General features: G+C 49.7%; 1 protein-coding gene across 1 annotated transcript; it reads right to left on the reverse strand.

Annotated features, from left to right (window-relative positions):
• Positions 1-728: 728 nt before the first annotated feature.
• On the reverse strand, positions 729-5,004 carry LOC101635375 (chromosome unknown open reading frame, human C1orf216). The gene is made up of 2 exons (XM_012722765.1): positions 4,853-5,004; positions 729-2,671 (listed from the first exon to the last, which is right to left on the reverse strand). Exon 2 carries the CDS (start codon positions 2,664-2,666, stop codon positions 1,977-1,979), a length of 690 nt encoding a protein of 229 aa, XP_012578219.1. The 5' UTR covers positions 2,667-2,671; positions 4,853-5,004; the 3' UTR covers positions 729-1,976.
• Between the last annotated feature and the right edge of the window lie 11,206 nt (positions 5,005-16,210).

Below are 16,210 nucleotides of genomic sequence, written 5' to 3' on the forward strand. Positions count from 1 at the left end.
ACTCAAGAAATGCATTTCTCTACCCATTTTCTCATCATGGGTTGGGCCAGATGCTGGATTCATACTGAGCACGCATGGACTAAACATGATATCCCCAGGACCATTATTTCTCTGGCCTTCCCATCCCCTTCACCCACTGGCCCATCAAGGATAGTCCAGAAAATAGTCCTTAGAGAGTCTAGCAGCACCCCCACTGCAGGTAGGGAGGCTGGAGGCCCAAGGCAGTGCCAGAGACTTCCATGCCACTGCTCACCCAGGACAATCTGGCTTCCTCTGGGCTCCCAGAAGCAGAGAGCTCAGGGGCCTGGCTGGCAGTTGATTCTCCCAGGTGCTGCAGGAGTCTATCAACTCCCTTTTAAAGGGCCATGCAGGGGCAGAAGGGAGTAAGGCCCAGCATCCGAAGTGCTTCCAGAAGCTGGGCTGACACTGTCTCCTGCCTACCCCAGGAAGCCGTGAACCATTCTGGCCCAGACAATCTGATTTCAGGAAAATGGAGCTAACTAATTCAACACTCAGTGTGGCTAAAGCCACAGGCACAACAATTAGAGGCACAGAGAGGAACTGAGATGTTCCCAGCAGCTTTGGAACATCCTGTCCAACTCTTTCAAATTTGTAAGCACACATTCCTTTTCTTTGAATTTTTGTAAAGATTTATTTATTTATATGTACAAGAACTGGGGTGTAGGTCATAGATGCAAGGGGTGAGAGGATTCACCAGAGACAGAGTGGAGAACAGGACAGGCTGATCTACTAAAATACACTGCTGTGGAGAGCCACATTATTTGGGTTAGCTCCCTAGTGGGGTTAGAGCTCATGTTTCACTGGCTTGATAGTGCTGTGTCTTTAACCACTGCACCACCAGCGAGGCCCTCATTTTTCTTTTAATTTGAGGTATAATTGACATATAACATACTAGCACATACAACTTTTCATCAGAAGCTTAAATCAAATGGTTTGCTATATAGCCCCGTTGCATGGAGACATATTGTTTGGGAGTTGATATTTTATATTTGCTATTCTCTTGTTCTTCACAGGTTTCTGCCACCATCATCTCCTTCATCCCCACATCCCATGTGCCCAAAGCCAGAGTTCTAGAGGGACAGTGTGTCCTATATTCTCTGACCTCGCCCCCAATCCTACCCTGGTCTCTATCATTACCCCTAGTTTTTTCCCCTGATACTAAGTCTCTATCATTTGCCCTGGAAAATTGTGGCCAAAAAGCCATAGCAGGCCAAAGCAGCCACCAAACTTCCCACAACATCTTTGATCAGGGACAGTGACCTGATCAAAGGTATGGGAGGAGTGCGGGGAAGGGAAGAGAGGTAGCTTGGGAAATCCCAGAAGGGTCAGTCTCCACCCTCAGACAGATGACAGCAGGCTACTTACTCCCTTTTGCCAGGGAGCAGTGGGACCCTGCTAGAGTAGGCCATGGGTGTGCCTACAGGGTGTGCATGGGCACTCATGTGATTTGAATATATATTAGCACACATCTGCTTGTGTGCTGAACTGGTGCTGAAAATACTCCAGATTCACACTTCCCATGTCTGTGCCTGCACACATGCCTCTCCCCTAGCTCCATAAATAGGCCTGGACACACAAGAACTTGCTCACATGCACCCATAAGCCTGCACACACAAACTCACTCGTATACACACGTCCATCCTCATTCAGCCACAATACGCATATTATTGAGTATCTGTTCGGGCATGCAAATCTAAATTTCATCACACATGCTTTTACCTACACACATGTCCCCTCTTACACACTCACACGTAGGTCTGTACATAAGTTAGCTTGTGGTACACATGGGAACGCACAACACAGACAAGCTCATTCACAGATGCTGATTCACACATGCTTGCACACACCTGCCGACGTTAGCACATCCATACTCACACTTACCTGCACTCATACACCAGCACACGCATGTCTGCAAAGATACACACACACCCTTGCAGCCCTGTGGAGGCACACCCTTAGCCCTGGTCCTGGGGCCCCGAGGCTGCTGCCCTCTGCTGCAGGCAGCGGATAAGCTCCTTCCGGTTGTCAAGGATGGTGTCGAAGCTCTCTTGCAGCCGGGCCTGCTGGTCAAACAACTGGTGCTTCAGGCTGCGGATCCACTGGAGCAGGGCTAGCCTGCGGTACATCACCAAGTGCACATGGTGCTTCTCTTTCTCCCGCTCTTTGTAGCGCTCCTGAGCCTGCAGCTGCTGCACAGCCTGGGCCACCGAGGGCAGAAGGGGATCTGTAGGACCAGGCCCTCGAGGGGACCCACAGGCAGATTCAGCGTTGCTGCTAGGGCTGTCGATGCTCAGGGAGCTGCTGGCATAACCGTTGTCCTCCAGAGGGGAGCAGACTTTGCTGGCACTGTCCATCTTTTCAGGCTCAGCTCCGGGGATCTCCGCCCCCTCTGGTGGGCTGCGAATGGCCCCCTCAGGAAGTCCAGGGGCCTGGAAAACCTGGTGCTCAGGGAGCAGCTCTGAGGAGTTCTTCGTCGGGATGGGCTCCCCTTGGCCTGGCATCCCGTGCCAATTCTCATTGGCATCCTTGGCACTTGTCATGAAGTTGGAGTTGCTGTCTGGCTGGAGCTTGGGCTGACATAATCCAGGAGGTTGCCCCCCCAGGAACTGGCCCCCCTCAGCTAGCCCTGGCTGGATGGCAAACATTGGGTCTGTGGAGAGGAAGAGGAAGAGTGAGTCAGAGCAGGACAGGGTGGGGTGCTGCAGGGACAAGGCAGCAGCTCGATCCTGGCTACCCCTCCGTCCCCTTCCCTGGACTCCTGCGTCACCTCCATGGTGCCTCTCCTCTGTGACTGTTGGGTCTCTCAAGATACTGCACAGGGTCTCCCCCTCGACCCCCTCATTCTATGTACTTCTCCCCAGATGGCTTCAAGAGCCATTCTGTGTTGGTGGCTCTCAGCAAGGTTGCTCCAGCCCAGACCCGACACAGTCCAGCCCCACAACCAACCTCAGGCTCGCATGTCCTTAGCAAAACGACCTGCTCTCCATGCAGAGCCTGGGAGCATCCTGGCCTCCTCCCTCGGCTTCCTTCTCCATCTCATTCTTCCGTGTGGGTGGACGCACATCTCCCCCAACTGCTGGCTGCTTGGCTCGGGCCATTTCTCAGCTGGGTTACTGCCACAGCCTTTTCACTCCTCTGTGTGAGCTGTCACAGCGCCAAGTGTCCTTCCTACAATGCCAGAACTCTCAGGACCTCCAGGGGTATGCCTCGTTTGACTCCTGCACACTTGCCTCTTGCGGCTCTGACCCTCGCGCCACACCAGACGATCCTGTCCTTGCACAGTCCCCGTAACTACACACGCTTCCTCTCCCCTCCCCTCTAAGCTCCTCTTCTCCACCCAGCAAACTCCCTTCTGTATTTCAACCCTCAGTTCTAATATCCCCACCTCTCCCAAGCCCTCCTGATAGCCTTCCCCGGCCCCTGTACACACAACACAGCTCACCACGCCTTCCTCTGGGTCCCTGCTGTCCAGGGTGCACAATGGGCACTTAATGTCCTGGCTCAGAGGCAATGGTCAGTAAATGTCTACCTAACCTATCTTGTTTTCTTTTCTTTTCTTTGTTTTTTTAGATCTACTTATTTATGCATAGACCTAGGATGCAGGGCCAGTGAGAGGCTTCACCAGAGACAGAGTGGGGAGCATAACAGGCATATTGACAAAGCACACTGCTGAGGGGAGCAGCGGGCGGGTCAGGAGGGGTCTGCTGCGCCATGTGGGTCACCTTCGGGGCTGGGGATCGAACTCACACTGAGGTGGCTGCAGCTCGCTTGCAGTGCTGTGCTTTAGCCTGCTGCACCAGCAGGGAGGGCCTTGTTTTTGTTTTCCTAACTATCCTGTACCAGCAGCTTATAAACCTGACTCTCGGACTAGGTGTGGAACTCCTCCAAGTGGCCTCCATCATATTTCCAGGAGCCAGCATGGCGTTTGGCACTGGCCAGGATTCAGTACTTGCTGAGTGAGTGAAGGTGCGGGAGCCCATGCCCAGGATGATGATGCCAACAGTGGCAGAGGTGACTGCTGACTGCCCAGGGTGGGGGAGGTAGGTTCAGTCCCCTCTGCTCCAGGCAGGGCCTCAGCACCCCACCATTGATGAGCCTCTTTTTTGGCCTTGCCTAGGTCCCTCCAAGTCTATGATATTGTGTTCCAGCCTGGGCCTGCTCCATCCTGTTGCCCAGGAGGGAGTGCATACCACTCTATTCTTTCTTCCCCAAAACTGATGGTTCTCAAAATTAGAAAAATTTGGGCTAAGAGGAAAGAAGAGGGACATGTTAGTGGGGCAAGCATTAGGCAGATCTTAGTAGGTGGCTCTCACACACACACACACACACACACACACACACACACACACACACATTCAGCAGAAGTCCTGCAGGGCTTGGTGTAGGGGCAGCGCCTTGGTAACCTACATCCTCCCTTCCCAGCTAAGCAAGGTGCCTGGAGATCCCTCCGCTGCCTAGTGTTTTCTGTCTCCTACCTTGAGCGAGGCCATGGACTCGGGCATGTTTTGGGTGTGGTGCTCAGGTTCCCAGAGATGATAAAATGGGAACCCAGACACACCAGGATCAGGCTCCTTTCCAGCTCATCCACAACCTCCCTGGGGGGTGGGGAGAGGGGCTCTGGTTAAGGCGGGTGGCTGTGTAAGGATTCAGGGAGAAGGCCTCCCTTCCCTTCCAGCCTTGGAGAGGGAGCTATCACAGGAGACAGGATGGAGGCCCCCTTTCCTAATCTCCCCAAAGGAAGCAGCTGGGCAGAGGCTGCGACACTCCCTCCACCCACCCGCCTCACTGCAGCTGGTCCCCAAACCAGCCCGGGACCCCGACCCCGACTCACCCGCCCGGAGGAGGCTGCCTCTGCCTCTGGTTCCGCGGGCCAGGCGGCGGGAGCTCGTCCCTCGGGGCTGGGGGGGTCTCTGGGCCTGGACGTCCGCACGGTCGCGGGTGTGGGGTGCAGGGCTCCCGGCGCCAGTCTGGACTGCGGAGTCGGCGTCTGCGCGGCGGCGGGGCGGGGCGGCCTGGCCCACGTGGGCCGGTTCGGGATTTCAGCCGAGCAGTTCCCGGCCATCTCCGGCGCCAGGGTCGCCTCCCCCCACCTTGGGTTGCCCACACCAAAGCCTTGCAGGGCTGGTTTTATCACCTAACTGCATTCATGAGGCCCTGCTAATCGGTTTGCTTCACTGCAGATAGTGACATATTCAAAATGAAAACCTGAACATGTCAACAACCTCCAGCTTAAAACCCATCAATAGCTTCCTCCTTGCAGGGTAAATCCTAAGGCCACAGCCTCTCCTGCGCTGCCGCAGCCTGGCATCTCTGACTGGCCTCTGCTCCATTCAGCCACACGGCTTTTGTGCACTCTGTTCCCTCTGCCCAAAATTCCTTTCTCGGCTTTCAGATACATCTTCCCTTCTCAGATAAACCTTCTCTGGCCTCCTAGGCCAGACTAGTTCCCCCATTCTATGATCCCAGGGAATTTCATAGCATTTATCGTAATTTGAAATTATGTATTTGTTATATTGCACAAAGGAAACTTAGACACCAGGGCTAATAAGAAGCAGGTTTATTGCCAAGGGTACTGGCTGGTAGGATTCACATCGAAAGGCTGAGCGCCTTCCGGGGGAAGCCAGGGGCTTACATACACTTCTGGTTTCTACAAGGTTCTGATGGGTTTGCATTGGCAGCTGTGCATGGTCAGGTATGAAGTGGTTACTTGCCAACAGGTGAGTTGTATAGCTTCATGCCAAGGTGTGAGTAAAGGGTCAGTAGTCACAGGGACTCCTCCCCTCCAAGGTACAACCTCTTGGCAGTACATGGTCTAACGTGAAGCAAGACCAATATGGGGAATTAAATTGCACACCAGGAACTGAGCAAAAGTGTGTTACTCAGACCCCCAGGCTGCTTGTCAGGTCCCCATGCTTCGGTGTATTTGATTAGTCATTGAGAGCTACATTTCTCTTTCTCTCTCTTTTTTTAAAGATTTATTTACTGATGCATACAGAACTGGGGTACAGGCCAGAGGTACACAAGTGGTGGGAGGCTTCACCAGAGACAGAGTGGGGAGCAGAACAGGCAGATGGACTGAAATATACTGCTGAGGGGAGCAGCGGGAGAGACAGGAGAGGTCTGCTGTACCATGTGGGTCACCTCTGGGTCTGGGGATCCAACTCACACTGAAGTGGCTGTGGCTCACTTGTAGCGCTGCATCCTAATCTGTTGCCCGAGAGCTACATTTTTAGGAGAAGAAAAATCTGCTCTGGGACAGGGCAGGGCCATGTCTTGCACCCAGGCCCTGGTAGCTGACTCCCAGTGAGGCAGAAAGCCCCTCCTCCTCCCCCCCAATGCCTTTTGCTCTTCTCAGTTTCTGTTTACTGAGCCTTAATCCCCCTCACTCCCTTCTTCCTTGGGGGAATGTGTAGGGTGTGGGGACTCAGTTTGCCAAAGGGAACAGAATAATTGCTGACTCTAATGATGAAACCCCAAAGCACTGGCTAGTATCAAGGATGTTAAGGCTTCTGAAATTAAGTTCTTGCTGGGGGTAGCCCCACAGAGAAGACAAATCTACGCTGAGGGAACAAGTGCCTCCACAGGTCTCCACGTAAATGAACACGTTAAAAAAAAATTCATTCCTTTTGCCTTTTTTTTTAAAAAAATAAGGGAGAATTCAAGTCTGATCTTCATGATGAAGGGTCCCCTGCCCATTCTAAAATGACTCCAAGTCACCATTCTGCAACCTAGAGACTAAACGGCAAATTAAATTCCAACAACAAATTCTATACAAAAACAAAAGAAATGGAAGAAAAAGAAACCACTTATGATTGCGATAACTCCAATTTATGAATGAAAAGGAAATAGAAAAGGAAAGGCAGAAATAATTCAAATTTTAAACACGCCTCCTGCAGACACCTCAACCCCAGTTCTCCATCAGGTCCTGAGGCCTGATTTTCCTGTGCCCTACTGACAGCAAGTGCACTTTGCCTGCAGCCAGTTTTCTTCTTTATGAAGTGACCCAAATCTTCACCCCTAAGAAGTATGACTTTTGGTGGTCTAGTGTCATGCAGGTCTTCCATGCCAAAAAGCCATGATGTCATCTGCTCCTCTGGTGAACCCAGAATAGCTGCTCCCCACTGCTCCTTTGGACTCCATTTCCAATAGTTCTAACCACATGGCCAGAGGGGAGCATGATGAGTCCAGGGATAAGAACCCACTCCCACTCCAGAGAGTTAGACTCTTTCTCTGGGATGATCTGAAATAAAGTTAAAGGGAGACAAAGCAGGGATGCTGCGAGCCTAGGGCTATTGCAATCCATTCCCTGGTGGAAGAAATCAATCTGGAATAGGAGAAAATGTGCTGTGCATTTTTTTGAAGCAAAAAATCTGCTTCTGCTAACACACAGAAACAGAGCCAAAGACTGAAGTCCTGATGATGTTTCCAGAGATCTTGTGGTTTGCACACTCTCTAATAAGGCCAAGCCTAACTCGAGTAGGATTTCACTGGCCATCCAAAGATTCAGGTAGAGACCTTGGGGTCCCTTGGGTTTCATTCATTTACCTCTCAGTCCTCACTGACTAGTACTAACTCTTTCTCTTGAAAACTATTTTCAGTTTAGCCTACACCATGACCTCCTCTCTTCTGATTCTTTAATCACAACGAACTGAAGTACAGTAGGATCATCTTTGTGGTCCTTGGTTAGAAACATTCCTCTGTAGATGCTAAAACCTTCCCCAGAGCCTAGAATGTCAGAGACCGGAAGCAAATGCTTGAAAAAGTTCTCAGGCACGATGATGAGTCGTCTGACTACAAAGGACATCTCTATACTGATTGCTGACTTAGAGCCTATCTTTTCTTTGTCAAGGCAGTACCCACTCTGACACAGCTGAATCATCCATTGGTCATTCCATTGTTCTACAAAGCTCTTTGTTTCTAAATAACATAAGCTTGGTAAGTCAAATGAATTCCAAGGGCATTCTTTTCTCATTCAAGGACAATGTTGAACAGGATACTCTCCGCACTGTATAATTAGTACGGTAAGCAGTCTGGCAACTCCATAATTGTCAGAGCTGGGAGCCTGGAGAACAAAAATCCCCCCAAAGCAGGGTCCTCCACACCTGCAGGACCACAGAAAAGCAGATGTAGAAATGTCTACTACTCAATTACCAAAAGCCTCAGTCATGATGCCAGGAGAATTAGCCACCCCAAGTGAAGGTGTCTCTAGTTGTGTCCTCATATATACCAGGGACTTAACTGGCAGGGACAGAGATGGCCAGTAGCAGTCTGACGGACTCCACAGCAGGCAGCGGGCCGTCATGAAGATGTAGATACCTTGGCAAATCAGTAGCCAAGAGAGGCAGGAACTGAGGAGCAAGATTCAGGCTCTTGGGACCCGGAGTGTCAGGCAAGGATACAAGGAAACGAGGGAAGAGGAAAGGAAAGGAATTTCTATCCCGGGCAAAAGGACAGGAATAACAGTTCCTCCACAGGTGGATAATTTCTCAGTGTCAGCATTCCCAGGAAGAAGGGGGTGGGTAGATTGAGATCATGCTTCTTCTCATTCATTCACTCATTCATATTCAGCACAATTACAGAGTGTTCACTTTGTGGCAGACACTGTGCTGGGGACTCCAAGCAGAATTCAGACTGGTGGTAGCTTTGGGATCTCTCTATTTAGAAAGGAGAACAAGAATAATCTTTATGACACTACGGGTCTTGCCAGAGCTGGAAGGCAAAAATAACCAGTACAGAAGAGGTTATTGTGTGACAGTGTAATAATGTTGGGGTAAGGCTGGAGATATAGAGGTGAAAGAATTTGCCAGAGCCAGGAAAGGATTTATTGAAATAATCTTGCAGGCCCTCCCTGGTGGCAGAACAGGCTATGGAGCTAACCATGTCACTGCAGCATGAGTTCAGTTCCCGGCCAGGGAGGTGACCCACTTGGTGTGACAGACCTTTCCTCACCTGCCCACTGCTCCCCTCAGCAGTGTATTTCACTCACTCTGCCTGTTCTGATCCCCACTCTGTCTGTGGTGAATCCTCTCACACGCACCCCAGCACTTCTTGGATTCATAAATTAATCCTTAAAAAAATAAAGACTCTTGCAAGGGAAGTTGGGGGCCAAATGGGAGATGTCTACCCCTAACAAGGATTTGGGGCTCTCTTGTATAACCCGTTTTCATGGGCTTTTTTTATGACTGGGGGTCTGTGTCTGCCAGTTGCTATCAGCTGAGCCATCAGGTGAGATGGGACATGGTGGGATTTCTTCCCACAGGAGGTATCCTGCTGGGTTTTGTTTGCCCTGGGGATTCTTGATAGCCCCCTATTGGTCACGTGGACCCATCATGCTCCCAAGGCAATGCTCCCTTTCTGGTCTATCTTGTGCATGCCAACATCATTCAGCTGAGCTAAATGCAGAGATTAAGTTTTAACTCTATTAAACGACACCCAACATTAAGCAAAGGCATCATAGGGGTGATATTTGATCCAGGCTTTGAGAAATGAATAGAAGCTCATCAAAAGAAGGGGAGAGGGCAGTGGAGACACTGGTTGTGTGTGTATTGAGTGTGTTCACACAACATAGGGGTCAGTGTGACTGGAGCTTGAGGAGAAGTGGTGTCTGCTGACCTTGACAACAGGTAAAAGGTGAGGATGGAGGGCAAAGTTGGCCCAGTTGTGAAAAGGTCTTGACCCCCCAAAGAGCTTCGGTCTCATCCTGGGGGCAGCAGGGAAATAACTGAGAAGCCCCCAAAGTGCCCACCTCAGATGAAAGCAGTTCTTCAGTCCTGGTGACAGGCTTCACTGCTACCTGCTTTCTTCTCATTTCTTGAGCTCAGACTCTCTGTCAGCTTCCCACAGGGGTTGGGATCTCAACTCATTTAAATCTTTTTAGGTTCGATAAAGACAGTACGCCTTGAACCGTGTTAGGAAGTTACAGTTGTGAACACTCTGACTGGGATCCCCAGAACAGGCACAGCCCCAAAGAACTTTTGACCTTTAATGCACCGACAGCCTGTAAGGCAGGTCAGAAGGAAAATCATCCTCCAGAATTAGCTCCTCTCAGGAAAGGCAAGTCTGGGAAGCTGGTGATCCAGTTGTTTGTTCCTCCATTTGTTAACTGCCTGTTAAAGGTAAAGCACACGCAGTCCAGCAGAAACTGCAGAGCCTCACCTTCTAACACCTGTGCTCCCCACCCCCACAGGGCTGCTTTCTCAATTGTAGAATGAGGGGGAGGCACAGCAAATGTGGTTTTTAAGCTTTTTAAAAAGGATCTTTTTTAAAACAAAACCTCTGCAATACACCCAGTTTGAGGTCCCCCCTCTCCTCCCCTGAACCTTCCACTCTAAAAAAATTCCTGAGGGGGCTCCCAAGATTTTAAAGTTCAGAGGGGCACAGTTCTAAATCCACTGTATGACTTGATGTAGGAGATTCATTTCTCCACTTCCTCCCACTCCTGAAGGAATAAAGGAGAAACTGAGGGGTGTTGGGGTGCTGCTGGGAGAATGAAAGGTAGAATAGATGCCTCAATGAGCCTAAGTGGTAAATGGCCTTTCCCAAGTCTCTCTTCCACTAGACAAATCAAATTCAAAGTCTGGAGGCTGTTGAACACCCCAGAGCCCACACAGAGGTAGTGAGAGAAGCTTATCTGTAGGAGGGATGAGAGGGGGTGCCCGCTCCACCCCCCTTCCTAGCAGCTGCCTCTGAGGGCTAATACCCGTTCCCTCTCCCCACCCCCACTCTCTGGCCGCCTACCTCTCCACCACCTACCCCATTCATCAGTAGGAGGGCACGGTATCAGCACAGCTTTTCAGACCTGACAGGTTCTTTCTGGGTGCCCCCCACATGTATCCACTTAACCCCAAGCACAAAGGGCCAGGATGAATGGGCCTGGAGCCAGTGGCTCGTGCAGACGGGAAGGCTTCAATAGGATTTGGGGAGCTGGGTGTATAAACTGCTCTGCTCCAGTGGCCCTCAATGGAGCAGGAGTTGGGGCATGTGCCCAGGGAGGAGCCCGGCAGCTGCCTCCCGCCCTTAAACAATGATTTATTCATTCTCCCAGCACACACAGAGAAAACAAGCTGGGGACTGACTCCACAAATCGTCCTTGGCCTCAGATGATTCCCAGGGTAATTGCTTGTTTTAGAATATCCCGTGTCTCATCCCACTTGCAATTTTTGCCTAAAGCGTGTCCTTTCTTTTACCCAACATAGAATATATTCAGCAAGGCCTGTCCTATAGTTGCCTGAGGTTCAGGCAACCTGAGTCTCACACTGAAACTGCCCCACCAGGTCTTCCTCACACCGAGTCCATAGTGAGAGAAACTCGTGTGTGTGTTTGGGCTTGGGTGTGTGGGGTTACATAGCTTGGCCTGTCTCAGGAGTGACCCAAGGAAACGACTTCTAAAGAATCAGGGAATCAGGATGCTTAGCCTAGAAATAACCGACTACTCATGGGACTCTAACAAAGGTGCCCTACTCGCTATCCCCACCATTTAGACACATCTAGCTCAGATTCCTTGAAAAGTCTTTGGGAGAACTTTGGGGATGAGAAGACAGAATGAACACAGGTAAGCAAAGATGCTAAATCCAGTAGACTTTTAAAAATGTGGGGTGGGTAGGTGGTTTCAAAAAGCTAAATTGTGACAAGAATAAATTTGCTCTTTCCCTCTCGCCTCCATACCTCATGTCACCAGGGCCAGATCATTCACACACATACACCAACCATATAATAAATAAAAACTAAAAATCAATAATGTTAACAGAACAGGGAGAACCAGATTGAAGTGACCATCCTCAGACCGGTCCCTGGGCCTCTTGGCCCCAAGCAAATAATTACCTTGTCACACACAAAACAAATCTATTGTGGGTGGTAAGTGTGGAGAAGTGGGAGATCCTGGGCGAGGAGGAGGCCCAGCTGAGGTGGGTAGGGGCTTGCTGTGGGAAGACTGATCAGCTTTCCTGCCTGTGGGTGGGTGGGAAGGCGGTGAGGGTTGATACTGATAAAATTTAGGCTTAGATAATCCAGAAAGCTTTCTTCCCCTAGACAGTAGGGTGGGCCAGCTAAGGGAGGGGATTCTGCCTGAGTCTGAATACTGCCTATGGAAGTGGGAGGGGGCGGCGGTGGGGCGCCTCCAGCCCACTCCCCTGAACCTCTGGACAGGTTGCTTGGATGCTGCTGCCCTCTGGTGGACAGGAAAAGATTGCATCAACACTTCCAATGCTCTGAGAGCGGAGCATTCAAGATGTTTATGAATCAGTGTCAGAGCTCAACATCTGTGGAAGGATGAGGAGAGAAGCTGAACTATGATAAAGGGCTTTGATAGCCTCCTCCAACCGCCAGGGAGCTCTGAAGCCAGAATGGTCCTTGAAACTGGCAAGGCCTTTGGATGACTTTAAGCAGTATAGTGTAGTTTCTGTTCCTGAAACCTCTGTACCCTGTACCTCTGCTAATCCACTAGCTCCGTGGAAGAGAGGCCCAAAGGGGCAGAAAAAGCTTTCAAGAGATTTTCTACTAGTCACTGGCTGTGCTGGAAAGGGCCGTGACTTTGGATGCGGCATTCTCTGCAATGAGGCAATCCCTGAAGAGGCTGAGCACCCAGGGCTTCTATTCAGTGGTCGCAGCAGCTGGGCCGACAAGACTTCCAGTGAAGGGGAAGCCCTCACACCGGATACTCCTTAAAGGTGTCAGACAAATGCAGTTAGGTTGTACCTCAGGCTCCGGGTCCCAGCCCCCAGTCTCATCTCTTCAAGGTGTTACACAGACCACTGGAAATGGTCAAGGGAACCTCCATGCTCGGATCCATGGATTCAGACATGCAACTTGCATTCATTGAGGTCTATTAGATGCCAGGCCTGGAGGCAGACTTTACAAATGTTTTTTATTTCATTCTCATAACTGTGAAGCTGGTATTAACTCGGATTATTAAGATGAGATCAAGTTATTAAGTGGCTTTCACAGTCCAGCAGCACTTTAAAAAATGACACTCATAATGGGACAAGTGTTATTGTTGCTGTCCAAAGACTCTTCAGGCCACAGAGGGTCTTAGTGGTGGTGTACAGGCGCTATGCAAAAATCTTTCAGCCAGAATACTGCCTCTGTCACACTCAAGAGTCAGCTCTGCAGCCTCCTGCTTCAATTCCTTCCTAATGTAGGTGCTCTCTAGAGGTGACAGAGTAACAGGCTTTAAAATTTCCTGGTTATGCCTTCAATTCCTTCCCTAGATATTTAATGGATACACAGCCCATAATCCCCAGAGTTTTTTGGCCACTTGAGCATCAGAAACTTAAACAGTATGTTTTCCCCTAGTGTCTAATTTCCCTATCTGATGCAGTCATTTTGCCATAACATCAAAGGGACACGAGGTGTTAGTTTCTGTTCCAGAAAACCTCTTTGTACCCTGTACTTCTGCTAACCTATCAGTTCCACAGAAGGGGGCAGGACCAGAGGCAGAGCTGTCAGCTGCTGTTCTACTAGAGACCTGACACATCCTCATCCTTGGCCAGTTTCCCTTTCATCACTTTCAGCCACCGACACAAAATTATAGTTTTCTCATTTAGATTCTGAGCATATAGAAATTGAAGGAAAAGGGCCCTTCCTGGAGGTGCAGCAGGTTAAAGCACAGCATTATGAAGCTATCTGCAGCCACTGAGGCACAAGTTGGATCCCTGGACAGGGAGTTGACCCACATGGCATGGCAGGCCTCTCCTGTCTCGCCCGCTGCTTCCCTCAGTATTTCAGTACATCTGCCTGCTCTGCTCCCACTCTGTCTCTGGTGAATCATTTCACCCCCTCCCCCACCCCCACCCCAGTTTTGTATGCATAAAAGAAATAAATCTTTTAAAGAAAAAAAAAAAAACGTGAAGGAAAAAGCAAGGCCCAGGGTGGGAGAGCTTGGATATCATGGAGCAATTTGAGTCTGACTACAGAGACATAAAGTTCCCTCAATATTCCTCACCCCTCCCAAACACACACACACACACACACACACACACACACACACACACACACACACACACGCTTTTCCTCCTGGGCCCTCAGAACCTAATTTTTCACGTTTGGAAAACCCAGATGATTTTTGCCTGGGTCCATCTGGTTTTCCAAATAACCTGTCTTTTTGATAAATCACGTAAGTTAAATTAGACAAGACAAACAAAGAGAGGGGTGGGCAGCCAGCTTTCTTTTTCTTTCCTCAGCCTCTGAGAAAAAGATCGGAGCTGAAAAACCTGCACCACGACTCACTCCCAATTCTGGCCTGGCACTTTTCACGCCTAGAGTGGAACAGTGAGTCTCCAGCCTGGACCTGGGGCTGCCGCTTCATCCCACGTCTAAGCCCACAGGTCATTAAGAGTATCAGATTGTGTTGCCTCTAAAATGAAGGGAAGAACCCAGGCATCCAGCCCAATCACCCTGAGGCTGTAGCTACTTCCAATCCCCTTTGCCTGGTGTATTCCACCACAGGGAAGATCTAGATCAATAGCTGAAAATGAAAAACTTTAAGGTGAGAGGAGAGAAAGCAGAAAGAGAGGATAGGAAGGATGTGGGTAGTAAAGACTGAGAAGACTACCAGGGACAGAGATCCGGCACTCGAGTCGCAGGTGAAACCACAGCTGACACTAATCATACACAAAGCCGTTACCTACTCCTACTCCCCTAGCTTACGAGTGTCCAGGCACACAAGAGGACTCCAGCCTGCCCAGACACGAGTCCCAGCACAGAGCTAGCCACCGCTGGTTCTAGGACAGTCTGTGGGCTGGTGGCCTCTCCTTCCCACACAGCCAGACCATAAGGAGGCATCAGCCCCAGCCCTTCCTCAGCAGGAGTTAACAAGCAACAGCACAGCCCCTATCACTTCACATTAATGTATACCATAGTTCTTAACCATAACACTGTGAGCTAAACCAAGCCATTTTATTTTAGCTTGTTTCTAGTTGAAAAATGTTCAGAGAATAACTTAAGTCATGCCGCTTGGACTTCTCAGAGTAAGCGGGTCTCATATGACCACGACCTCTCTCCTATCCCACACTAGAAAGCTGCTTTGCAAGCAGTTAAGCTCCATGCTTTTCACCATTAAATCTTCCAGGCCTCAAACCACTTGTTTAGTAATTATTTATTGGCCAATTCTATGTTACAGGCAAAGAGCCTCCCAAAGTATACATTTTTTAAGAGATTTATTTATTTATACATACAGAACTGGGGTATAGGCCAGAGGTGCAGACGTGGTGAAAGGATTCACCAGAGGCAGAGGGGGGAGCAGAACAGGCAGATCAACAAAGTACACGGCTGAGGGGTGCAGCGGGCAGGTCAGGAGGTTGCTGTGCCATTGGGTCACATCCCTAGCCAGGGCTCAAACTCGCACTGAAGTGGCTCTGCCAAGCTTCAGTGTTACACCCTAACCTGTTGCATCACCAGATAGGGCCCTATGCATTTAAACAAACAAACAAAAAAGATTTATTGATTTATACTTATAAGAACTGGGATACAATCTAGAGGTACTAGGTGGGGTGGGGTAAAGATGATTGACCAGATTCAGAGTGGGCACAGAACAGGTGGGTTGACTGAAATACATTATTGAGGGGAGCAGCAGGTAAAACAAGAGAGGTCTGCTGCACCATGTGGGTCAGCTCCCTGGCTGGGGATCAAATTCATGCTGCAGTGGCTGGGGATAGCTTCATAGTGCTGTGCTGTAACTCCTTGAGCTCCCAGGGAGGCCCCAAAATAAAAATCTTTAACAAAATAGACATGATCTCTGCTTTCACAGAATTTAATCTAACTGGGAAGGTAGACCTAAGCAAACACTAAAGTGGCAGATTGTGATAAGAGATCCAGAAGAAAAGAATTAGAAACTAATAGAAGTAATTTAAAAGGTTGTGATGGGCCCTCTCTGGTGGCACAAAGGGTTAAAAGCACAACACTATGAAGCTAGCCTCAGCCACTGTAGTATGAGTTTCCGGCCACGGAAGTGACCCACATGGTGGGGCAGACCTCTCCCGTCTGGCCCACTGCTCCCTTCAGCAGTGTACTTCATCAATCTGCCTGTTCTGCTCCCCACTGTCTCTGGTGAATCCTCTCACCACCCCTGCACCTCTGACCTGTACCCCAGTTCTTGTATGCATAAATAAATAAATCTTTAAAAAGAAAAAAAGGGGGGGGTGACCATGGTAGGCATTTTCAAAGAAGTCAACTTTAAGATGACACATGGGGAATT

The sequence above is a fragment of the Condylura cristata genome, unplaced genomic scaffold, assembly GCF_000260355.1.
Source record: "Condylura cristata isolate star-nosed mole 26May11 unplaced genomic scaffold, ConCri1.0 scaffold00008, whole genome shotgun sequence".
NCBI lineage: Eukaryota > Metazoa > Chordata > Mammalia > Eulipotyphla > Talpidae > Condylura > Condylura cristata.

Coding starts and splice junctions, on each gene's coding strand:
- LOC101635375 (XM_012722765.1), bottom strand. CDS start 2,666: ATGTTTGCCATCCAGCCAGGGCTAGCTGAGGGGGGCCAGTTCCTGGGG.